We start from the raw sequence: 26,109 nt of genomic DNA, 5'->3' as shown, positions 1-26,109 counted from the left end.
CAGTCCGATTCATGGAGCAGTAAATTTAATAGATGCGGGTAAAATTTCGACAAGGTCTCCCCTTGTAAATTCTTAGGAAACCCCAGAGAAACGGCGTAAATGGTTGTTTCTATCATTTGTCCGTTATTTCCACTGATCTTCCACCGAAGTTACAGCGGAAAATCTGGAGAACACCACCAGGAATTCACCCAGGGTGATTCGCTCAATGCTCAAATCATGTCAGATGTTCAGTTCTGGTGTACTGCATGTAGACTCCCTCAATAGATTACACACTCCAACATTACAGCTTCCAGGAAGTCAAACTAGAGACGAATGAATTATGGCTACCCCACATTCAGGATGCCGAAATGTGGAGTGCAATCCTTCTCCCAGATATGCCCTTCTCCTACCATCGCTATAGAGGAATTGTAACTGCTCAGTATTAACGCGTGATGTATTATCCAAACCTGTCCAAAACAAGCACAAGGGCTCCTACAGACAGGTGCAAGTTTTTGAATGCTGTCCCTATTAGATAATGAATTCTGTTGTTATTGGATAATGTTGCTGTGCAATTGACAATAATACCACTTGGCTTTTGGTGGAGGGGAGGAGTATTCTTCGGAGGTGGCTTTACTTACTGCAGTCCAACTCCGAATGCTGCTGACACTTCTCAGGCGTGAAGACACATCACAGTTATCAATCTACTTTAGAAAAGGTACAAATTTTATTTTGTGTATTTTCATACTTCTAATTTATGCTGCTTATTTACTCAATTGTGCACACATTTTTATTTTCCTCACATCTATAATTAGATTTTAGTTCATATTTTCCTCAAGTCTTGCTGAAATATTTGCACTTAATTTGAATTAAGTTTTATTGTGCATTACTGCTAACCATTAGAAACAAAGTATGCTTGTGAGAAATAAATTGTATCTTCATAAAGATTTACCAGCTACTAAAGAAAGGGTTTGTGTGGCCGTGTGTATATCCACAGCATTGATTGCCAAAGAATCTAGTAAAAGCCGATAAATGAAAAACTAAAAATATTAAAGCATTCCAAAGTAATGAATATGCGAACACAGGGAATGGGTCCAAGTAACATGATCAGTGTATCTCTCTTAGTTGGGTTGTAAACAAATAGTGTAATGGACTAGATTAACCAAGTTAGTGATTCATTACCAAACCCCACTTCTAAAGAGATACTTCTTTGTCTCAGTTCCAACAGTGTGTATGTCCTGGATTGAATGACTCTCCACTCTGCATTACTATGCCCTGATACAGTGAAGTGCTGAGAAAAATGTACCCAGGTTTGGTCACTCTGTTTATGATTAAAATTAGAACACCACCACAATAGAACTTAATTCTATAGGAACAAAAGCAAAATACTGCAGGTGCTGGAAATATGAAATAAAAACAGAAATTGCTGGAAACACTCAGCAGGTCAAGCAGCATCTGTGGAGCGAGAAACAAAGTTAATGTTTCAGGTCAATTACCTTTCATCAGAAGCAGATGATGTTTGAGATTAACAGTTTTTAAGCAAGCACAGAGGCAGGGAAAGGAGGGGGGGGGGGGGGAGAGCAGGAAAGAACAAAGGGAAAGTACTGTGATTAGGTGTATTACATTAATTCCATAGGATTTAACATTTTGCATTTAAAAAAGACTTGCATTTCTATAGCATCTTTCAGGACGTTCCAAAGCGCTTTACAGCCAATGAAGTACTTTTGAAATGTAGTCACTGTTGTAATGTAGGAAATGCTGTAGCCAATTTACACACAACAAACTCCCACAAACATCAATGTGATAATGACCAGATAATCTGTTTTTGTTATGTTGATTGAGGCATAAATATTGGCCAAGGCACTGGGGATAACGCCCCTGCTTTTCAAAATAGCGTCACGGGATCTTTTATGTCCGAGTAGACGGGTCCTCGGTTTGACATCTCATCCGAAAGACTGATTTGGCCCAACCAGCTCCCCAAACAAAAAAATTGCAGCCCTCTGCCTTCATTCGAAGAATGCTCTAGTGTAGCACAACATGCCATGGATTGGTCAAAGATATAGATCCATGCATGTTTCCTGTGTGTAAATTCATGATCTTACTGTGCTGCTGAGAATTTGCTGAGCCCAGGCCAAGCAAGCAGGGTCACTTGCTTCCACCTTCTGCTGGTTAGCCCTAGAAGCTATTCAGTAGGTCTCAAGTCCAGAATCATACATGCCAATTACAAGCACTATTAACTGACAGCATAATTCACTCATTATCTTCTTTGAATTTCACAAAATATATCAGATTTACAATTGGGATTGGAGGTCCAACCAGATCAGCTGAAAGGCAGGTCTTGAATGTACCAAAACCAATCAAATTGATTGGAGGACAGAACTGTATGAACTAGTTAATAGGACATTATTGTCTCCCACTACTCATTTTAGGCAAAAATGGTTTAATAAGCTAATGGCTTCTGGGAGTCATAGTTATGAATGTGTTTGCTTAGCATTTGTCCCCAACGAAATTAATTTAAAAAGCAACTTTTAAAAACTTATTTTAAGGGTTAATGCCTGTTAAAATAGCAGAGGAATGTCATGTTAGCACATTAAGCATTTACCTCTGTTTTCACTCAGAGTAATTTCTAGCATTGTGTGTTTAAAACAGAAAATGTTTGAAATGCACATAAGTTTGATGTAGCCTGGCAGACCCCTTATAGAATTTTAGTGCTGAGCTATCACACTGTATGGACTTTAAAATAAAAGCACAAGGCTAGCAACAGTACTAAAAAAAGACTCGCAGTAATAAAAAAAAACACTGGGTGTGTGACTGAAAAATACAAACATCAGGACTTGGAATAAAAACACACCAAAGTGCAAATGAGACTAAAAGAAAAATATTAGGTGCAGACTCTCCATTTGCCCTCTTATCCTCCATCTCCATACCAAACTTCAAGCAATTGAAAGGCTTTTCCCAACACAGAGAAAAGAAATGTTTCTCAGTCACTCCCCCCACCTGTGGTTCTCCCCTGTTGGACAGGGGCCAGCAGCCTTTTATTTGCCATTCCTTGCCTTACTCTTGTAATACTCCTCTCAACTGAAACACAAAAGGTATTATTATTCTGCAATAATCTGATTTGTGACTTGTGCAGTAATCTTTCTGCAATGGAGACCATCTCTACCATAGATATATCTGCAGAGGTTGAGGAGGAATTTGAAATTCAACACCAGGAAGAACAGCCAGAAACAGAATCTTCTACTGAAAATGAAGGTATGGTTATATTTGACCAATATATACTATATAGCATTATCAGCATCTTTATAGTAAACATGCATTTATCTTTCTCTTGGAGCATGGATGTGTGTACATATGAGAGTACAAATACTAAATATAAAAGTGTCAAGATTCTTAAATGGTGTTTAATGTGTTAATATAAAAGAAAAAATAAAGTTGAAGCTGTAAACTACAGAAGAGAATTGTGACTCAACAACTCCACATTAAGATGACCAATTGATGACCACCTCGCAGAGCCATATGGCTATACTCAGGCTACATGAAAGAGAGAATGGTGGATTATAGAAATACAGTGGCAAGATCTACCAGTGCATCATTACCATTGTAACTGTTGGTTTTGCACTTACATTTCTAAAATGTATTTCATTGCAATACATTGTGAAGTATTGTGAGGTCAATGGCCTTTGCCATCAGCTATGGATGTAAATACAACATGGATGTTATCTCCATGTATGCAGCATAAATCTACAGAACAATTGCTCATAAATCTCAGGTATTCCAGATATTTCTAAGCCAAAAGACTGTTCATGTGCCTTCATAGTATCTTCCTTATTCAGTAAATGATGCTGTTATCCTCCACTTGCTGAGTAATAGCCTCAGTCATCAATAGGAAAAATCACAACCAAGATACTGCCCTCCAAGATGTTTTAATGCAATTCTAAATAACCTGTGATTCTCCCTCTTGGGTTATTTATAATAATGTTCCCCCTGCTTCTGCCCAAGCTCCCACCTTTGGTTTTTTCACATTGCTGCGAGGAGGCAATTACTTTTTGACAACAAAGCGAAAAGTAGCGCATTTGAAATCTGTCTTTTAGCAAATGTTTTTTTCCCTTCTATTTGATCGCAAGTACATGGAGCTTAATATCTATTGTCTACTACTTTCCTATTTTCCCAGGTGGTTGATTTAATAACAAACCTGTAAACTCTCCTGGCCAGAAGAAAAAACAAGCTTTTAGGAAGATTATTGTTGGTGCTGTTGACACTTCTCCCTTTTAAAATATATTTTGCTTTTCCTAATAATCTGCAGCCAAAAGAACAAGTGATAACCTGGACCCAGGCTCCTAGCCAATGCTGCTTTGAAACTACTTGCATTTACACTCATAATAGGAGCATGTTCTGATTAAAATATATATTTAACAATAGCAACTTTCCTTTATATAGCGCCTTTAACATAGAAAAACAGCCTTAGGCACTTCACTGAGGCTGAATCAAAGAAGGATCTTAAGGGAGGAGAGGCAGAGAAGTGGAGGAGTTGGAGGAAATTCAAAAACACGGGGCTTAGGTGGATCAAGGCAAGGCCACAAGCTGCGGGATAAAGGGACGTGTGCACACAAGAGTGGAAGGAAAGGAGAATTTAGGGGTGGGGAAGGCTGTAGGAGGTTACAGAGATAGGGAGAAGTGAGGCCATGAATTCTTAAAGATTATTCAGAGGATTGTCTTTTCAGTGCCAGCCTGTTTCAAAGACAAGGTAACATTTTCGTTACCTCCCTGAGGACTTGATCGTATCAGACCTTGTCACATAATAAGTGAGAAAACGGAGGATAGATCTTAGTCAGGGTGTGTTTTTAATTATGAATGAAAATATACAGGAATAACAAAATGGAGCCTACATAAAGAGCAATATGTCTTCAACCTGTACGTGAATAGATGGATTGTTGATAGTACACTATTATTTCAATCCAAATTATATTATTTGTTAATTGTAGATTTATGTTTTCTTTCCACCAGAAATTCTCACGGATGCCAAAAAGTCTTCAGACGCTGCTCATAGGGTTTGGTTCCCCTCCGTTTACGGCTTCATTCCGAGGGAACTCTACCTGTTTGCAGGTTCTGAGATCAACATCCAAGAATCTATTGATCACTTTGGAGCTGTGACCTGGCCAGGGGTGTGTCTTACTTAACACATACTACATTTAGAGCCTAGACTTGGGGAGGAGAAAAAAAAAATGGGAGACATAGAATAAAAAAACAAATTAATAACACTTCCTATGGTTCACAGGAGTTGGTGTAAATTTACTATAATTTAACAATTTGTAACGATTAAAATGATGAATGCAGTGTTTTTGCACCGCATACTGGAGCTCCAAAGCGCTGTGTGTGCCATGGGGGGTGGGGGTGGTCACAAGTTCATGTCTGTGGTCACCAGGCTCATCCCTGCGATTCCCCTATATGCTGCATTACTAATCTAGATGCTTCCCACCCAGGGGTGGTAGTGAACACTGGAGTGCGAATCCCCGAGTCACTGTCGTTCACCTCAGGGCAGCTGGTTACAGAGTCCCCGAGTCACTGTCGTTCACCTCAGGGCAGCTGGTTACAGAGTCCCCGAGTCACTGTCGTTCACCTCAGGGCAGCTGGTTACAGAGTCCCGAGTCACTGTCGTTCACCTCAGGGCAGCTGGTTACAGAGTAGCCCAGGCAGAGGCCTGGAAACAGCTCGTCACTCTCTCGTGGTGCACAACATAGTGAGGGCACAGGAAAGGAAGAAAGTGTAAATGCATTCAACAGGGAGTTAAAATTAGAATGATTCTTATATTACCACATAGCTGAGGATAATGCTGTAAAAGGGAATTACATCACCCCACCAACCCACCAACCGTAAAGTTCAGACCAGGTTTCCCAAATTATGTTCTAAAATTGCACATATAATCCAATGATTAGTGATGAATTGGAGTACACTGGATTATTTACCCGTAAGTACGAGTTATATTATATTAAAGGAAGAGATGCTCCATTCAAGCCTCTTTTTAAAATTAAAAGTTATAAATAATTATAAGTAACAATAGCATTGTTCTGTTTTGCCCAATCCTGTTGAGCTTTGAATTTTTCTACCAGTTGGAAAGTGTTAGTGAAGGGGCTGAACTAAGAGCAATACACACAGGGATTGTTTGGCATCATTGTCTGTGTTAATGCAGTTTTCTTATAAAATGCACCTTCAAAATCAGTATTCAAACAGCTGTCATCAGCACTCAACATTTAAGCAATAATACAATCATGTGGTAGTTAGAACAAGACAAAGGGATAATGATAATTCTGTGTAACTGTTCATTGTAAAAATAGGCAGTTTTTAGCCCTTACAGCTCAACTGCCTTCTGAATTTTTAAAAATTAAAATTGCAAAATGGGAATCTTCAGCTCTTAAAGCCAAATTCCCTTCCGCACCTAAATAAAATGGGAAAAGTGCTTCAGCACTAACACAAATGGCTTAGAAAGCCAGGCAAGGGGTGCCCAGGGTCTCGCACGCAGCATTCCAGCTTTGTGCAGGGGTCAACACTGCAAGAGAGGTCCTCTACCCACAGGGGTCAGGAGGCCCTCAAGAAAAATCGATGTGGGACCAGATCACCGAGGCCGTCATTGCCAGCAGTGTCGCCCCCACCACCTGGCTCCAGTGCCCAAAGAAGCTTCATGACCTCAGACCAGGTGTCAAGGTCAATGAATGTATCTTCAAAATCCCTCTAACAACTGCACCACTAGCCTCACACACTGCTCAATGCATGACTGCCGCCGCCGCCCCCCCCCACCCCATCACTCACCTACCAACAATCTGTGCCAATCACAAGGCACATCTTCCATTCCTAGCTTCACCTCAAACACTTGGAGATGATGTTGCTGGCCATTCTTGGCAGGGGCATGGCTGAGCCCTTGGCCAGCGGTGGGGTTGAAAGGATACAAGATGCTGGTATCCTCATATGTTATCCTCCTCCTCGCATGCACCTCTTGCTTTCCTGCCCTCCCCTCACCACAACTCCACCCTTGTGCCTTCCTCAGTTCACACACCCAAGGAATGCAGCCTGACGAGGACGAGGATGAAGAAAAGAAAAAACACTTACTCAATTTCACACTCCCAGCTCCTCAAGGTCAACCAGCAAGGCCACTTGCAGTGTCCCCCATTGAAAGTCAGCAGCCTTCCACCAGCCATGCTGCAGCCACTGGGGTAGCACTGCGTGACACCAATAGGATAGGCAAAGGCACACACAAGATAGTCACTAAGAGAATGCATAAGGGTGATGAGTTGATTTCTTGATGTCATATTGGATGGATAGATGTGTAAAATTGGAAAGTTTGCTTTGTGGTGGCTTTTATTTCAGCATTAAGGCCAAGAGGACATTGTGAGGGAAGTAGCAGAGGGAAGGTAAGGTGTGGGACTAATGTTGAAAGGGGAATTGGAGTTGTGGTCACTGGTACTGCAGGCGGATGATTCCATCCCAGATATTCCGGCCAGAAAGGGGCTGTCTGGGTTGCATCCTTCCTTCTGCTTCCTACTCTTCTGCGTCTTCCTCTTCCCTTAGCGAGCAGATGCTGTAAAGCTGAAATGAAAGCATAAAATGCTGGAAATACTCAGCAGGTCAGGCAGCATCTCAGCTGGAGATGTGAATTCTGTTTTACTCTCCACGGATGCTGCCTGACTGGCTGAGTATTTGCAGCATCTTGTCATCTCAGAGGCCTTCCTTTACCATCCGGGGCCTTGCAAGCATCCAGCAGCATTCCCTGCACACTTAAAAAAAACTTTTAACATGTATTGCACCAAGCTAAAATTAAAAAAAATCCAGTCCCAAAGCATAAATGCAAACTTACCTGAAAGATATGCGTGCCCCTTTAAGCTTCTGGCTTCAGAGTTCTCAATCAAGGACAAAAGCCAATCACTGACTATGCCCTCTTCGCTCAGGTTTTTGGTCATGCTTTTCTGCTCACATTTCCCATTCAATTTTGTCATGTCAACGGTCACAATTTGGTTTCAGACTCTGGCCAATAGCTGGCTCAAGAGAAAGTTTCTAATGTCTCTGAATTCCATCAGTATCTTGTATTGGAAAAAAGTACTTCTATTCATTAAGTTACTGTAAGCAATATACTAGCATATATAAAATAATTATTGACCAGGGTTATAATTGTTTCTTCCTATAGGCAGTTGAACTGTGCCATTTCCTAGAAAACAACTGGAAGGAATTCAATCTTAATGACAAAAATGTAATAGAACTAGGAGCTGGAACAGGACTGTTGTCTACTGTGGCTAGCTTACTAGGTTAGTATTATGAAACATGCACTTACATTTTTATTTATACTATTCTTCCTATTTTAATCTTCACAATATCAATTTGCATTTACCTAGTGCCATTAATGTAGAAAAGCATCCCAAGAGGTTTCCTGGAAGCATAAAGAAAAAAACAGACACCCAACCCAAGAAGCAGGAGCAACCAAAAGCTTGGCCAAAGGGGTTTTTCAGGAGGAGGGTGTGTGTGTGTGGGGGGGGGGGAGGAGTGGGCAACAGTCTAAAATCAGAGGAACAGCGAGCTTGGGGGAACACTGGAGAAGGCTACAGAGATAGGGATTTAAACACAAAGATGAGAATTTTAAAGTTGAGGTGACTGGGAGCCAATATAGGTCAGCAAGGATGGGCTGATGGGCAAGCAGGATTTGTTATAGGACAGGATACAGATAGCAGAGTTTTGGATGAGCTTATGTTTACAGAGAGTGGAGATCATCGGAATTGTCGGGTCTGGAAGTGACAAACATATGGATGAGGTTTTTGCCGGCAGATAGGTTGAGGTGGAGCGGAGGCAGGTTCTGTTATGGGAGGGGAAGTAGGGAGTCTTTCTGATGGAGAGGATGTGGGGATGGAAACTTAGCTTAGGGTCAAAAAGGACCTTGAGGATATGAGGAATCTGGTTTTGCTGGGGAGAAGGATCGAGTTGGTGGCGAAGGTACAGTATTTATGGTGGGGGCTGAAGATGATGGCTTTCATCGTTCCAATGTTCAGCTAGAGGAAGTTGTGGCTCAACCAAAACTAAATGTTGAACAAGCAGTCTGACAGCACAGAGGCAGTGGAGGGATTGAGGGAGATTGTGGAGAGGTAGAGCTGAGCATCATCAGCGCACATATGGAAGCTGTCCCCATGTTAGCAGATGTGGTCATCGAGGGGCAGTATGCAGATGAGGAGTGGGGGGGGGGGGGGAGACAACAATGGGTCCTTGGGGGACTCCTTAGGTGATTCTGCAGGGGTGGAAAGAGAAGCTACTGCTGGAGATACTCTAATTATACTGTCATCCAATATCAGTGCTATTTTATGACCGGCTGAGGGGATTTGGGTGGGAAGAGAAAGGCAAACACTTTTGCTCTCCCAAAGTTCAATACCTGCACACCGTTTCATTTATACCATGCACCATAAGGTTTTCTAAAATCTGGTAATTTGGCTTGATATTTAGATATCTATATTCCATCATATAACTCGAGCTAAACACTATACGTTTGAAATTTTTTTTTTAAATTTAAAAAGGAGGTTCTCTGTTGACAGGTTGTCAAAAAGTGTAATGATGTTGCTGAGAAGTGGGAGGCAAGGCAGGAGTCTGGCCTCAACCTTCTTTTCGGGAGTGAAAGGTTCAAACCCCTTGCGTAATGATCCACAATATGCATGTATAACTGCAGTTGAAAACCTTGTCCATGCTTTGTTACCTCTAGACTTGACTATTCCAATGCTCTCCAAGTCGGCCTGCCATCTTCCACTCCATAAACCTAAGCTCATCCAAAACTCTGCTGCCTGTATCCCAATTAGCACCAAGTCCTGTTTACCTATCATCCTGTGCTCAATGATCTAAACTGGCTCCCAGTCCTGCAACAACTCAATTCTGGCCTCTTGTGCATCCCCTATTTTAATCGCTCCACGATTGGCGGCCGTGTCTTCAGCTGCCAAGGTCCTAAACTCTGGAATTCCCTCCCTAAACCTCTCCACCTCTCTCTCCTTTAATATGCTCCTTAAAACCTACCTCTTTGGCCAAGCTTTTGGTCATCTGTCCTAATATTTCCTTATGTGGCTTGGTATCAAATTTGGGACATTTCACTACGTTAAAAGCATTCTATAAATGCAAGCTGTTGTTAGTGAGGCTAATATTGTAAAGATAAGACTTCCCTTATCCATGTCTGTATATTTCAATTTTATTGTAATTGACATTGGTAACAGCCATATAGGTCTGGATATTAACAGGGACAAGTTACGTAGGCCGGGTTGGGGGACAGTGTTTCAGATGAAAAACCCGTGCGTCTTTTGACAGGTTCCCTGCCTGGATCAGCCTGATTGACAGGCTTGGCTCCCAGTTGGGCAGGGAGGTCTCAGAGCAGGCCCCAGGAGCAGGGGGGGGGGGGGTTCCCCCTGCTCCTGGGGGTCTTTGTATCGGAGGGGTCTGATTTGGGGGGGGGGGGGGGGGTGAGCTTGCGGGGCCGGGAAAAGCACTCCTGCTCCTCCTGGCCCACAAGCAGTGCTGTAAAGGCACATACCTTCTCCCCGAAGCTGTCCCCACCTCCCTTCAGCTACCAGGTTTTCCGAGGCCAGAGAAACCCAGCCGCCCAGTGTAAAACCAGCAAACTAGGTTAAATCAGAGGCTGCCAGCCTCATTAAAATATTTAAATTGCCAACCCGCCTCCTTGGAGTGATTTGGCTGCCCGTCCCTTGTCCTGCCTCCGTTGAGCCCAGAAGTAGGTGGTTGGGGTCAGGTTTCAAATTTTAACATCTGACTTGACCCCAACCCACCCAATTTTGGGTGTTAAAATTCAGCCCTAGTTTCTCACAAACAAATTAAGTTGTGAAGTAGATGATCAGTATAATCAATAATTTTGATTTAAAGAAATCATAATTAAATTTTACGTGTATTTATTGACTTACACAGGGCCTCTGGCTAATGTGAAGTCACATGCACATTATAATTTTCAATGTGACATAATTAATTTACTAATATGGAGCAACATATTTTAATATCATTCACCGATCAATGATATAGAAATTGATAGTCAATTTTGTATGCACCAGTATGTTTGATTATTTATGCCTTTTCTCTCAGGTGCTTATGTAACTGGTACGGATCTCTCTTGTGTGGTTGGAAACTTACAAAGTAATCTTATGAGAAATACACGAAGCAGAACCAAGCATCAGCCCCAGGTTAAGGAGTTGGTTTGGAATGTAGATTTAGATAAAAACTTTCCTCAATCTGATCATTATGATTACATCCTAGCAGCTGATGTTGTTTATCATCATGATTGTCTGGCAGATTTACTGGTTACATTTGGTTACTTTTGTCAATCAGGTAGTGTAATATTATGGGCAAACAAATTAAGATTTAATTCAGACTACGAATTTTTGGAAAGATTCAAAGCAACATTTGATACAGTAGTTCTTGCAGATATCCGAAATTCCGAAACGGTAATAATTAAAGGGACAAAGAAAGTGCAGTAATTGAACAATAGTTAGTGGAAAATAGCCACTTTTTCTATTAAAAACAATGCACTTAATAATTCAGAGGAAAGAGTGGTTTCTGTTAAATCTATCTTAAATAAACCCCATACAGTATTCAATGTACTGTAAATTTACACATTTAATTATATGAATTGCTCATTTCTGTTTTAGAAGTCAGTTTCTTTCAACTTGTGCACCAGCTTTTATCACATTGAGCACCCCGAAATATATTGGACTATTTTACCCACTATTCACCAATAGTTTGCACTGTTTATCACACAAGCTGCTTGAATTTAAAGTGAAATCTGCTGTCTTTAAAAAGTTAATGTTTTAATGCATGTTCAAGTTTAAATAGTTGATTTATTGATCAGATTGGTATAATAGTAATTTCTTTGTATTAACTAACCAATATGAAAGTTGTATTTACTAATGAAAAAGTAACACTTTAATCACTAATATAAATGCTCTTTAAGAGAAAACACACAAAAACCCAGCAAAACTAACCCTGAAGCTCCAGCATTCAGGGGGACTCTGTACCACTGGGTCAGACAATCTTCTTTCACATTTTGCCACACATTATAAGGCTCGAGCATCACCAAACCTCACAGCAATAATGCAGAATATTATATGGCACTTTGTTATTGCTGTGTTAACAAAATATCAGTTTTCAAAATCCTGATTATAAATTAATTTAAACCGTAACTTTTGCTTTGCATGCCTTTGCTATTAACTTTTATTTTCTATTAACCATAACTTATTTCCAAAACATTGGATCTGGTTCTGCTAAAACTTGCCTGTTTTAAGCTGTCTGCACTAACTCCCTATCTATTTTCAAAGCCAGACTGAAAACTGCTTTGAAAGTGCTTTTCAGCCAGAGAAGAACCTCTAGCAAAGTTTAACTTGATATTGTTAGCATGACATGTTAGTATGGATTAAACTTTATATTCAATTCTTCGGCGACTAGAAAATGGATGCAGTAAGTCATTGGCAGTCCACCTAAGAGGATGTGCCGAAATGAGTTATCTTTGAGGGGATCACTTCGGTTTAAATTCAAGTTTGTTAAAATATTTCATATTAAACACGGGAGTAGATTTCAACCATTGGGGGGTGGGGGAGGCCTGGGCCATTTTGTAGGACTGGTCCTCATTAACATATATACATCGGACTGCACGTCCTGAACGGATGTCCCGATGTAGCTCACTGGCTCCAGGCCGACGCAATATCGACCAGGCTGGGAAAAGGCTAAATTGGGTGAGCACGAGCCTGGGACAGAAGCAGTCAACATTGTTCTTGTAGAGGTCGGAGGAGGACTCCTGCTCCTCGTGGTCACACAAAAATAATTTTAGCACTTGCCTTTTCGGGCTTCTTCTGCTGTACTGGCAGGTTTTACTAAGCAGAGCATCCGCAGCAGACACTCCACCCTTTAGGCAGTTAAAATGGCATTGGGTCCTTTGTACATTATAGGATCCCACTTTTTAAAACATTAGTTTATGGGATGTGGGCGAGCATTTATAACCCATCCCTAATTTCCCTCGATATTGTGGTGAGCCGCCTTCTTGAACCGCTGCAGTCCGTGTGGTGAAGGTACGTCCACAGTGCTGTTAGGTAGGGAGTTCCAGGATTTTGACTCAGCGATGATGAAGGATCGGCGATATACTTCTAAGTCAGGATGGTGTGCGAGTTGAAAGAGAACTTGGAGGTGGTGGTGTTCCCATGCGCCTGCTGCCCTTGTCCTTCTAGGTGGAAGAGGTCGTGGGTTTGGGAGATGCTGCTGAAGCCTTGGTGAGTTGCTGCAGTGCATTTTGTACATGGTATACACTGCAACCACGGTACGCCGGTGGTGGAGGGAGTGAATATTTAAGGTGGTGGATGGGGTGCCAATCAAGCGGGCTGCTTTGTCCTGGATGCAGTCGAGCTTCTTGAAGAAACTCACACTGTAAACTTATATCAAGGAGGTTTCCTCACACATATGTTACTAAGGGACTTCAGCTAAGCAGTTCTAAAGTGTACAAGATCATTAATTTATTTGGGCATTTTGAAACTCAATGCTAGTTCTTGGCATTGAGCAGAACCCTATCCTCCTCCTTCACTTAAGGGTAGCTTTTCAGTTCTATTTCAGGTTAATAAATGGTACCAAGTAATAAAACATATTGCCACATTAACATTACTTACTGGCTTGCTATTAATAGCAGCATAACAGCACTGACACTACACAAATTATGTGAACAATGCTGTCTCACTTACATTCATGTTTATTGGTCATTTCCTCCAAAACAAAACACACCTGGTATCCTCTTATTGTTTCTGGTTTCAGAGAAAGAAAAAGAACACCTTGATTGTGTGACCATGTTTAGACTTCACACCTATTCAACTTAGTTACCAGTGTAAGCCTACTAGCCTGAAGAAGATTGAACTTGTCCTGGCAACTAAATTGTAAACTGGATTTATCACAATGTGATTTGAAAGAGTCTGTCAGGGTCTTCATCTTAATGCCAAATTTATATTTGCATCATCAAATTTGTAGTATAACAGTATAAAAGAAAACTACACCGTTTTGAGTGCTGATTCCACATATTTCTTGCAATTTTGAGCCTTGGCATCTTCTTTCTCAATTCATTATAATTAACATTTCTAATATCACAGACTTGTCCACTTGTGATGGAAATTCTAAATATGGCTTTATGACCATTTATTTAATAAAGATGTTGTTTTAAAGATGTGCCATCGTGGTAGCACGAGAGCAGCAACATATAGTGGCAAAATGCAGGTTTGCACATCATTTTCCCACTCAGTTTTCCCTCCTTTCCTGAAGTAGCTGACTGCGGCTAGGGTACGGTTCTATGGAGGCCAGCAGCCCTATAGTATCCCAGCTGAGTGACCTTTCTTCATTTGTAAACGTAGGGTTAGTGAGCTATTTGACCACAGATGGTCCCACAGCTCAGCCATTTAGGCCTCAGCCAAAATCCAATAGGAGGTACTGGATAGTGATCAGAAATACAAACCTTGGCAGTGCTTACCTTTCCTGGCCCAGGATTGCTAAAACCAATTATAGTATAGGTACTCAGATCAGCTAACGCCAGGCCAGAGATCAAAACAGAGACCTCCCTGGTCAGTATGGCCAGACTGACAATGCATTTACGCATTTAGCCACCAAAAAAGCTCTCAGCAATTTCTTGATCTTCAATAAGCTCGCAGCAATTTCTTGATCTCCAATAGTCCCATGGTAGATGGGAAATGGCAGTTAAGCACTTTCCCTCAGGAATTAGGAGGACCAAGGACCGATTCTGTACTTCCTCTTGGCTACTCACAGAACAGAATTAGCAGAAGATTTTAAACCAGTCACTTGGCAGTCAAGAGATACATAGAAACATAGAAGATAGGAGCAGGAGTAGGCCATTCGGCCCCTCGAGCCTGTTCCACCATTTAATGAGATCATGGCTGATCATCCAAATTCAGTACCCTGTCCCTGCTTTCTCCCCAGTTACACCATAGAAGTTACACCATGGAAACAAGTCATTTGGCCCAATCAGTTCATGTCGGCGTTCACCCTCCACATGAACGATTAGTCCTAATTACATGTATCCACCCCATTCCCATATCCTTTCACGCCTCCACCACCCAAAGGGAAATCCAAAGACAGATGGGGATGAAAATATAAAACAGATTAAAATACGTTTTTTTTTAATAAGAGAGTTTGTTTGCCAATTATGCAGTGTGTACTTTATTTTGGACACATGGTTTTGTCATTCAATGTTTATTTGTTCAAATAAATTACTGTGTGTGTCCCCATGATGTTTTACCTTGTGGAGTTTTCAAACATGGTGTACATGGTACTTGCCTACAAAAATTTAAAGTAATAATTTGCAGCCATCATGGAATCTCTCAGTGAACGGTAAAGCTTGCAACAAATTAAAATTCAGGAAGCTATTGTATCCAACTGAGAAGATAAACAACCAAACATCAGATTCTACACTAGGAATGCTTTCTCTTGTCAAATATTAACTTCTTTGTTTTGCTGGGTTTATAATCCACCTTGTTACAGCTACCAGTAAAGCTTTGAGTACCAAATGGAAGTGAATTGATTTTTATACACTGTGCACTCTATGGGGTAGAAATTTAGTATCGCCCCAGGCGCTAATGATTCCCAGCTTTTAAAAAATTGGGTTTCAGCGCTCCAGGAAGGAAGTGGAGCACTTGATTTAGCAGGTGGGGCGATAGTTGTGCAGCGCTGCACAATGGGCCGTGCAGCACTGCCGCGTTCCGAGGCTCCTTCCCTCCCTTAAAGGGAAGGGCCATCGCTGCAGGCTCTGCATTGGGACCAGTTAGCTGGTCCCCGACGGCGGCTGTGATCCAGCTCGATCAGCCCCATGCACTCCAGCAGACTGCTGGGCTGATCAATTGCAGCCCAGGAGGAGAAATAAAGAAAAATTGAAAAAATATTTCAGTAATGTAGTTACTTACCTCAGCAACCTCCCCTTTAACTTTCGCCCCCGAAGCACCCAGCCTCCTGATCAACGCCCCCTGCAGCTGTCGGTGTTGTCATCCGGCGATGCTGCAGGGGGCAGAACCGAAGTTTGAGTTCGGGTTGCTACCAGGGCAATGCGCATGGCAATGATGTCGCGATCTCCGGGCGAAGGAGATCATGGTGCAAAGTCTTACCGCTGCCTCATACCTCTCATCAAAGTTCGCGGGAGTCGTTCATCTCGCCTGGGTGGTAAGTCGCTAACCCACCGAATTTCTCCCCCTATATATAAAATTACACCGTTGATGGCTCGTCTGCGATGATACAATATAGGCAGATTGGTAAATCCTGCAAACAGTATATCAACTATTTTAAGAGCTTTTTTAATGCCACATTCTGTTAATAACTAGTTGTGAATGCTAGATGTCAAGGATGTGTGTTATCAGCTGTAGCGGACATGAAAATACCTCACAAATTGAAATAAAAAGACCAAAAAAAACTTTAAAAAAGTTACAGATACTAAGGAGTGAAATCAATCCTGTAATGCCCAAATTTCATCGAGGAATGGAATAAAAACGCGTTGAACACCATGTACAATAACAAGTAAAATGTTAATATTTCAATGTGTTTCTGTGCACTGAATCTGTAATCTTTTCGATTATAAATTGAGAAGTTTTTCGCCATACTATTGATAATTTTCAAAATAGAAAACAAAAGTTGGAAAAATAATATAGAAAATATGGTTAATGATATTTAAAGTAGAGACTTAAAGTCATACAAGTTCATGTTTTATGCATCACGGTTTGGCATTTTAATAATGGATTTTTGCTGTATAAGGACAATACACGTGTTTATACATTAACTGAAGTTGGTGGCACCAGCACAGGAGGAACACCGGGTAATCATCACATTTTCATGGTCTTTGAAGAATAAATGTTGTACCACACTATCTCAAAAATGAAAAAAAAAGTTGAACTTATTGCAAGTAGATTTTGAACATGTCATCACTTGCATGGAAATCTTACCAACTACAGCAATACGAGCACCAGTACCCATATTCACATAGCCAACTGAAGCCCTACAGTATTTTACGAATAGGTGTCCAGATTCAAGACAAGTATCGTATATTGGACCTTAATTTAAAACATAGCAATACTATGGCACTTTACCCATACAACTTGCATTATAAACACTATTCTTGTTTGACAAAGTTGTTCAGATTATTACTTTGAAAGGGCTTACATATGACTTGTTTAATAATGTATTAGAAAAGACTATTCCTATTTCAATGATGGCTTTACCTGTACTTCATGTTTAATCAAGACGAGAGTTATAAATTTTAAATTATTGAAGTCTAATATTCAAACCAAACTTGGCTGCGGAAATTAGGTTTGATTAGCATAATTTGTTAAATATTACTGTACTCTGTTTATGTTTTGCATGGACTGGAATTATATTGTTCAAATTAATGAAAATGTGTAAGTTTTGAATGACAACTTATTTCCTCTCCTACACTGTACTTTGGCCCATTAGGTAGGCAAAGTAGAAAAGTACTAAAGGCCTTTAAAGATATATTTTCATATAAGAATGCATAAGGCATAGGAAAATTATCCAAAAAGACAGTAAAAAATGTCAAGTATATTTCTTTTACTAAACACATTTTACAATGCATCTATAACTTGCCTTTTTCATATTTTCGCGAGTTTATATCATGTTCCACAGCCGTACTGAAATTCAAGTGTGTATGAAGCACAGTTGCCAAAATTATTCAGTTTCTTTCTGGGGACAGAAAGTGTCCAGGAATTGTTTTTGTGTTAAAAGTAGACACATTTTCCTTAAATTTTGGGATAAAAGTTAGAACACAAGACAAATGCCATATACAAGTTGGGCCCAGTGAAGGACAAAAAAAAGTTAGTTGACAAATATGCAGAAGCAGTAAACCTAAATACATGAATACCAGTCTGCTCAATAAATAAAAAGATATATAAATATCTATTTCAAAACAGTAACAATTAAACTTAAGGAACACCGAGAATCATGCAAAACAGAACCATATTTGCCTTTACTTTGAAAGAAAATTAAACAATGCACAATTTATTTTAAAATCAAGTAGGTATCATGGCAAAGAGTAACAGACATGTCATACAATAATTGCATCCATTAATGAATGAAAACATACTGTATAAAAGTCCAAAATATTTTTTAAAAACTGCCTTTTTAGAAAAAGACAAAAGTATAAAAATTGCTAAATTTACTTTCTTCATTCAATTTGATGCCTGTAACATTTATCCTAGAAAGGGCTATAGTCTTGTGGATACATTACAGGAAGCCAACTCTCTGTAAACGATGCACAATGGCTCCATCCAAGCGACTTCATTACCTAAGTGAAACAAACACCTGAATATTACTACAAACACTTGAACAGCAAACACCAAACCAGTAATGCACACATTTTAACAACTTGAATTTTTTTTCAGGGTATATTGACCATTAAGGGATTTCACAGAACAAGAATACATCTCTTTATTGGCTTTGTCCATTATTACCTACACAATGTTAAACAAGTAACGTTGCAAATAGAAAGCTATCCAGCCAATTTGATGTTGGCAGCTCAATCACAGGGATAAATTTTGATTATTGCACTTGTTAACTTCAGTGGCCTGGATCGTCTGCCTGAAGAAGTCAACCTGAGGCTCACTTCAAATTGGACGCCTGCTCAATTTGCACCCTGCTCCTCCTGGCCTTCAATAATCCCTTTAAGGACCATTGGTTAGGCCATTATAGAACTGGAACAATTAAGTGGACTAATTTATACTGAATTTGACAGTGGGGTCTGAAAACAGTTGTTAGACCCCTGATTAGCATATTCAAGGGTCCTAACGCCATTTTAGGTGGGTGCCCATGTCACTTGAAAGTTGCCAGCTGTCAATTTGGCAGCCGGTGCACTTATGGGGGAGATTGAGTGAGATTGGCCTGGAAACTTGACCCACAACTCTAATTTTCTGCCCAAAAAGACAGCACGATGGGGACCAATTTCTCTCCCCCCCCCCCCCCCCGATGAGTTCAAATCTTAAGCAGTTTTTGACTGTCACCTGAACTCCAACAGTTAATTATTTTCAGTAGAGGTAATGATTGTTAAACTATTTTGTATATAAAACAAAAAGATAATTTTCTGGTCATGAAGATTGGTGGAAACATTGGGAGAAACAGCGCAAACAATACTTTATGTTGTTTCTCTGGGCTTTCTGTTGAAGTTAGGGCAGGAGAATCCCCATGGAAATTACTGTCAATACATTATACTGTATTTATAAGGGTGAAATGCTTATAAGCATGATCAACACATTCTGTAAATTAGTTCATTGAGAACAGAGAATTTTACAATGTGTTCAAGCAAATACATAAACTAGTGTTGTAATTAAAGGATCATGGGAGTTTAATGATGTAGTTTAATACAATTTAAATCTGCTGAGTTAAAAAGAATGCCTGCTGGATCATAACACGCTTCTTAATGTCATACAGGTTGATACGAGCTATCAAAGTCAAGTATATTTAATGTAGGGAGGGATTCCCACTGGCTTAAATAAGCAACCAATTGTGGCAATTTACATATATATCTTCTCTCCTTATTTCTACCCATTCTTGCTTTTTTGATTTTGTACCTGTGAAAGAAACCTTTGTCTCCCATTGTAATGCATTAAAGCAAAACTCTACATTATTATATACACAAGTCTTACCTGGATGCAATTTTTCCAGTTTTCCTTACTCGGTTTATCCTCCAGAAGTTTTATTGCAAACTTGAGTGCTCGACCATACATCTTGTTCACTAGTGCATGCTTGTATGCAAAAGTTAAAACCTATCAAGGCAAATGACAGAAAAAAAGCAAATAGATGTATTGTAGCATAAGAAACAGAATTAAGTAATAACGTGCCAGCCTCAATTTTCCAAATTTCTACCCAACTTTTGGGCAAGCACTCTAATATTATCACTCTGCTCATTTTATGCTTTATGAATGTGGTAAACCACTGTTATTGTATATTGTTACCTCTGGGTGGCGCTGTGTACCAAGGCATGCCTCAGCTGACTCTGCCCACATGACCAGGTATAAAGGTGGGGGTTTCGCCGACTCACTTCCTTCTTGGAACCAGCCACCCACGAGAGGCATGCTCTGTTCTCTAGTTAATAAAAGCCTTTTCATCACCTTCCTGATTCATCGTCTTTTATGGAGTAATTGATAAGCGTATCAATTTTATTAACTAGAAGTAAAATGGCGACACCTGAACAGCAACAACAGCAGGCGTTGCTGCGAGCCCTCAGACCGGCATGCCTGGACCTCGACCCTCAAGCAGCGGGTTCATCAACCAATTTCGAACACTGGCTGAGCTGCTTTGAATCCTTCCTAGGCGCCTCCGCCGTGACATCGGAGGAGAACAAACTAAAAGTTTTGACCGCCCAGGTGAGCCCTCAAGTATATACGCTCATCCGGGATGCTACTACGTACACGGCGGCCCTCGAACTACTAAAAGGGCAATACACGCGCCGAGTGAACACGATTTACGGCAGACACCTCTTGGGATCCCACAGGCAGCAACCGGGGGAATTGGTAGAGGCATTTTTACGGGCGTTACAGACACTCTGCAGAGACTGCGACTGTAAGGAGGTAACGGCTGCGGGGCACGCGGAGGGACTTACTTGTGATGCCTTCGTCAGGGGCCTCCAGTCTGACTACTCCCGGCAGAGACTGCTCGAAAGCAAGGAGCTCGACCTGAAGACGGCCGTAGCCCTTGCGCTCTCGCTAGATGCGGCCCACCGAAACCTCGAAGCATGCTCACGTAACGGCGCCGCGCCATGGCCATCGCGACCGTGGGACATGGGACCGCCGCCCCCGGCACCAACTGCTGCAGCGATGTCCCGAAATCAACTGGGACAGCCGCCCCCGGTAAGAACCGCAGCGATGCCCCGTAACCAGGCCCAAAAATGCTATTTCTGTGGCCAGTTAAAACACCCTAGAGCGCACTGCCCGGCTAAGACCGCTACCTGCTCGGGCTGCGGGAAGAAAGGCCATTACGCCAATGCCTGCAGGGGGGAAACCAGCGAACGCCAGCAGCGCCGCGTGTGAACCATGGGGGCAGCCATCTTATCCGCCATTTTGTGCACCTCCGGCCGCATGGCCGCCGCCATTTTATCCGCCGCACTCAACCGCCACTTCGTCTCCGGACTCGACCACCGTCTCGTCGGACGACCATACCGACTCACTAAGCCATACACTGGCCTCCGTTACGCTGGATCAAGCCCTCCCTCATCATCTATCCAGCTCCATGATGGATATCACGGTAAACGGCCGCGCCACCACTTGCCTAATCGACAGCGGGAGCACAGAGAGTTTTATTCACCCAGACACGGTACGTAGCCACTCCCTCACGGTCCTGCCGACGTGCCATCGGATTTCTATGGCGTCCAAGTCCCATTCAATGGACGTCGGCGGCTACTGTGTGGTGACCCTTTCGGTTGGGGGCACAGAATATAAAAATTTTAAACTTCTAGTCCTGCCCCATCTCTGCGCTGCCGTGCTGCTAGGGTTGGATTTTCAGTGCGACCTTAAAAGTGTCACATTAGCATACGGTGGACCCCTCCCCCCACTCACAGTCTGCAACCAACACCTTTTAAATTGCCTGCCGCAAACCACCTGCAGCCTTTCCACACTAAAAGTCCCCCCCCCCTCCCTTGTTCGCTAACCTCACCCACGACTGTAAACCCATCGCTACCAAGAGCAGGCGGTACAGCGCCGGGGACAGAGCTTTCATTAGCTCTGAGGTGGAGCGGCTCTTGAAGGAGGGCATTATCGAAGGGAGCACTAGCCCCTGGCGAGCCCAGGTTGTAGTCGTTAAAACCACTGATAAACGCCGCCTGGTCATTGACGACAGCCAAACCATAAACCGGTACACTCAGCTGGACGCATACCCCCTTCCTCGCATATCTGATATGGTCAACCAGATTGCGCAATACAAAGTATTCTCCACCATTGACCTTAAGTCAGCATACCACCAGCTCCCCGTCCGCCATGAGGACCGCCAGTATACTGCCTTCGAGGCGAACGGCCGCCTCTACCACTTCCTTAGGGTTCCCTTCGGCGTCACCAACGGGGTTTCGGTCTTCCAAAGGGAGATGAACCGGATGGTTGACGAGAACGCGCTGCAGGCCACCTTTCCCTATCTGGATAACGTCACCATCTGTGGCCACGACCAGCAGGACCATGACGTTAATCTAGAAAAATTCCTCCGTACGGCCCAACGGCTGAACCTAACGTACAATAAAGAGAAATGTATGTTTCGCACCAAACGCCTCGCCATTCTCGGCTGCGTGGTGGAGAACGGAGTCATCGGGCCCGACCCCGACAGAATGCGCCCCCTAATGGAGCTACCCCTCCCCCACTGCCAAAAAGCACTGAAGAGATGCCTGGGGTTTTTCTCCTACTATGCCCAGTGGGTGCCCCACTATGCAGACAAAGCTAGACCCCTCATCAAATCCACCTCCTTCCCCCTGACACCAGAGGCGTGTGCAGCCTTCACCCTTATCAAGAGCGATATCGCGAAGGCCACAATGCACGCAGTGGATGAGTCGATCCCCTTCCAAGTGGAGAGCGATGCATCCGACTTCGCCCTAGCTGCGACCCTTAACCAGGCGGGCAGACCCGTGGCCTTTTTCTCAAGGACCCTCCAGGGCCCCGAGACCCGACACTCCTCTGTCGAAAAGGAGGCCCAGGCTATTGTGGAAGCGGTGCGTCACTGGAGGCATTACCTGGCCGGAAAACGGTTTACCCTGCTCACTGACCAGCGTTCAGTAGCTTTTATGTTTAATAATAAGCAGAGGGGCAAAATCAAGAACGACAAGATCTTGAGGTGGAGAATCGAACTCTCCACCTACAATTATGATATCTTGTACCGGCCCGGGAAACTAAATGAGCCCCCAGACGCCCTATCACGTGGTACATGCGCCAACGCGCAGGTTGATAGACTGCAGACCCTCCACAATGACCTCTGCCACCCGGGGGTCACCAGGTTCTTCCATTTCATCAAATCCCGTAACCTGCCCTACTCCATCGAGGAGGTCAGGACCATGACCAGGAACTGCCAAATCTGTGCCGAGTGCAAACCGCACTTTTATAGGCCGGACAGAGCAAGCCTGATCAAGGCCACTCGCCCCTTTGAGCGCCTGAGCGTCGATTTTAAAGGGCCCCTCCCCTCCTCTGACCGCAATGTGTACTTCCTCAACATAATTGATGAGTACTCCCGTTTCCCGTTTGCCATCCCTTGCCCAGACATGACCAGTACCACGGTCATCAAATGTCTGAATGACCTCTTCGCCTTGTTCGGGTTCCCTAGCTATATACATAGCGACAGGGGCTCATCTTTCATGAGCGACGAACTTCGGCAGTACCTGCTAGCGAGAGGTATTGCTACGAGCAGAACAACCAGCTACAACCCCCGGGGGAACGGCCAGGTGGAAAGAGAGAACGCGACGGTTTGGAAGGCCGTCCTCTTAGCCTTAAAATCTAAGGGCCTTCTGACCTCTCGCTGGCAGGAGGTCCTCCCTGCGGCGCTCCACTCCATCCGGTCACTGCTTTGTACTGCCACTAATGCCACCCCTCATGAGCAAATGTTCGTTTTCCCCAGGAAGTCCACATCGGGAACCTCGCTACCGGCATGGCTGACTTCTCCTGGGCCCGTCCTACTGCGGAGGCATGTAAGGACCCATAAAACGGACCCCCTGGTCGAGAGGGTGCACCTCCTACACGCCAACCCCCAGTATGCCTGGGTGACATACCCAGACGGGCGGGAGGACACGGTCTCCATACGAGATCTCGCACCCTCGGGTACCCCTGAACTACCACCGTTATCCCCCACCACCCCTCCCAATCCAACCCCTGTAGACGACATGCCGGAGCCCCAGGACCCTTCGCTGACCACCCAGACACCAGATCCGACGTTGGATGCTGCAACACCGCCGCCGCCACCACGACGACAATCAGGACGTTAGACAAGGCCTCCTGATAGACTTAACTACACGAACTTGTAGTACCCTTCACCCCGCCGGACTTAATTTTAAACAAGGAGTGAATGTGGTAAACCACTGTTATTGTATATTGTTACCTCTGGGTGGCGCTGTGTACCAAGGCATGCCTCAGCTGACTCCGCCCACATGACCAGGTATAAAGGTGGGGGTTTCGCCGACTCACTTCCTTCTTGGAACCAGCCACCTACGAGAGGCATGCTCTGTTCTCTAGTTAATAAAAGCCTTTTCATCACCTTCCTGATTCATCGTCTTTTATGGAGTAATTGATAAGCGTATCAATGAACTTGCTAATGTAGGACTTAAACTCATTTGAACATTAAAGTGTTCAGTCTTTTGAAGCTCTGGTAAAACAGAAACTCTGCTGGGGTTGGGTGAAAATCCATGGTGGCGATGGTAGGGGCGGGGGATGCAATAGGATTCCCCTGTCTGCCTTTCCACCATTATACCACCTGATTAAGGGCAGTATAACAGATGAAAATCCAGCTCTAATTATCACCAGATAATTCAATCCTTAACAGCATCACACCAAAGCCCAAACTTGTCCTCAGCTGACATCCATTAATACATATTTTTCCAGTAGGAGTCACTGGATAGTAAAATCCCTTGGATGATTTTTCTCTTCCCTGGCCTTAGGGTGGCTTGTGAAGCCACCTGTAGTGCCCAACTGATGCATGGCTAAGATCAGATAGCTCAGCAGAGTCCAGAAATTAAACCTGGAACTTTCTGTTCTATAGCTCAGCTACTTGCTGCTCAATCCAACTAAGCTACTGGGTAGCCAATAAAAAGGTTTTGAAAGAAATTGTTCAAAAGTGAAAACATCTAAAATGACAATTACAATCTATTGCTGGTACTATGTACTGCAACATTGCATTGATTAATGGAGAAGAAAAGAAGCAAACAAATGTTGAAAACAACCTTTTTCTGATGTGTATGGACAACAGTCATAATTATGGCTGACAATGCAAGAATAAAAACTGAAGGTATGGTTCCCAACAAGGTCTTACATGCCATGGAGAATGATAGAATGGTTACAGCACAGAAGGAGGCCAGTCGGCCCATTGAGTCTGTGCCGGCTCTCTGCAAGAGCACTTCAGCTAGTTTCACTCCTTCAGGTACTATCCAATTCCCTTTTGAAAGCCACGATTGAATCTGCCTCCACCACACTTTCAGGCAGTGCATTCCAGATCCTAACCACTGGCTGGGTAAAAAAGTTTTACCTCATGTCGCCTTTGGTTCTTCTGCTAATCACCTTAAATCTGTGTCCTCTGGTTCTCGAACTCTCTGCCAATGGGAACAGTTTCTCTCTATCTACTCTGTCTAGACCCCTCATGATTTTGAACACCTCTATCAAAACTCCTCTCAACCTTCTCTGCTCAGAATTGGACACAATACTCCAGTTGAGGCCGAACCAGTGTTTTATAAAGGTTCATCATAACTTCCTTGCTTCTGTACTCTTATGCCTCTATTGATAAAGCCCAGGATCCCGTATGCTTTTTTAACTGCTTTCTTAACCTATGGAGTGGGGTGGAAATAACTATCAAAATAGCAGCACAATGACAATTTGTTTTTAAATAAACGGGACAGGGTTTCTAGCTGAATGACAACAATAATCTTTATATGTGGAGACTGAACAAATGAAGAAATGTGAAATGCCTTTTAACAAAAAAAAACAGAATGAATTTTGTGTACACTGGAGCATAAACAAGTGATAGCCCAGGGTGGTTGGATATATGTTATAAGCCCAGGGATCCCCAAAGTGTTGAGTTGCTGCTCGCAGTTAAAATCACTTGGGCAAACACCAGGCAGTGGTCAGGCACTTTATCCACAGGAAGAGGTATGGCTTGTTCTCTCAAAAATAATTGATCAAAATCAAGTTTACCTTAGCATCAGTAAGTTCTGCCCACTTAAGTATCTCCCAGAAGGTTTCAGTTAAGCTGTTGAAGCTGCCTTTGGGATCATCTTCTGTACTATCTATTTCTTCTGAGGCTGCACCATCCTGTGACTGAAATTGAAGAAGCATATCCGCCAATGCACAGCCCTTTCGGCACAAGGCATCGATCAGGGAGGATTTCTGTCTTTCCATCTCACTGAGCATATGAACAGAATGAACA

General features: G+C 42.9%; 2 protein-coding genes across 3 annotated transcripts in view; one reads left to right on the top strand and one right to left on the bottom strand.

Moving 5' to 3' along the window:
* Nucleotides 1-329: 329 nt before the first annotated feature.
* Nucleotides 330-15,255, top strand: LOC147111604 (methyltransferase-like protein 21E). Of its 2 annotated transcripts, XM_085998665.1 has the most exons (6): nt 335-694; nt 1,196-1,286; nt 3,145-3,228; nt 4,981-5,138; nt 8,150-8,267; nt 11,074-15,255. In XM_085998665.1, the coding sequence occupies exons 2-6, from the start codon at nt 1,277-1,279 to the stop codon at nt 11,463-11,465; spliced, it is 762 nt and encodes a 253-aa protein (XP_085854791.1). In that variant the 5' UTR covers nt 335-694; nt 1,196-1,276; the 3' UTR covers nt 11,466-15,255. The 2 variants fall into 2 exon arrangements, with proteins under 2 accessions (XP_085854790.1, XP_085854791.1); XM_085998664.1 differs by lacking the exon at nt 1,196-1,286 and having other exon boundaries at nt 330-694.
* Nucleotides 15,256-16,714: 1,459 nt separating this feature from the next.
* tpp2 (tripeptidyl peptidase 2) overlaps nt 16,715-26,109 on the bottom strand; it is a 222,366-nt gene continuing 212,971 nt past the window's right edge. Inside the window, exons 27-29 of the mRNA XM_085998280.1 lie at nt 25,878-26,085; nt 19,662-19,781; nt 16,715-18,307 (exon numbers count right to left, since the gene is read on the bottom strand). Of these exons, the coding sequence (XP_085854406.1) occupies nt 18,218-18,307; nt 19,662-19,781; nt 25,878-26,085 (418 nt within the window). The 3' untranslated portion in view covers nt 16,715-18,217. The remainder of the gene's footprint in view (nt 18,308-19,661; nt 19,782-25,877; nt 26,086-26,109) is intronic.

This window comes from Somniosus microcephalus, chromosome 10, assembly GCF_052327205.1.
Source record: "Somniosus microcephalus isolate GS21.2 chromosome 10, FLI_Smic_1.0, whole genome shotgun sequence".
NCBI classification, from domain to species: domain Eukaryota; kingdom Metazoa; phylum Chordata; class Chondrichthyes; order Squaliformes; family Somniosidae; genus Somniosus; species Somniosus microcephalus.
This window is presented reverse-complemented; position numbering and strand designations above follow the sequence as displayed.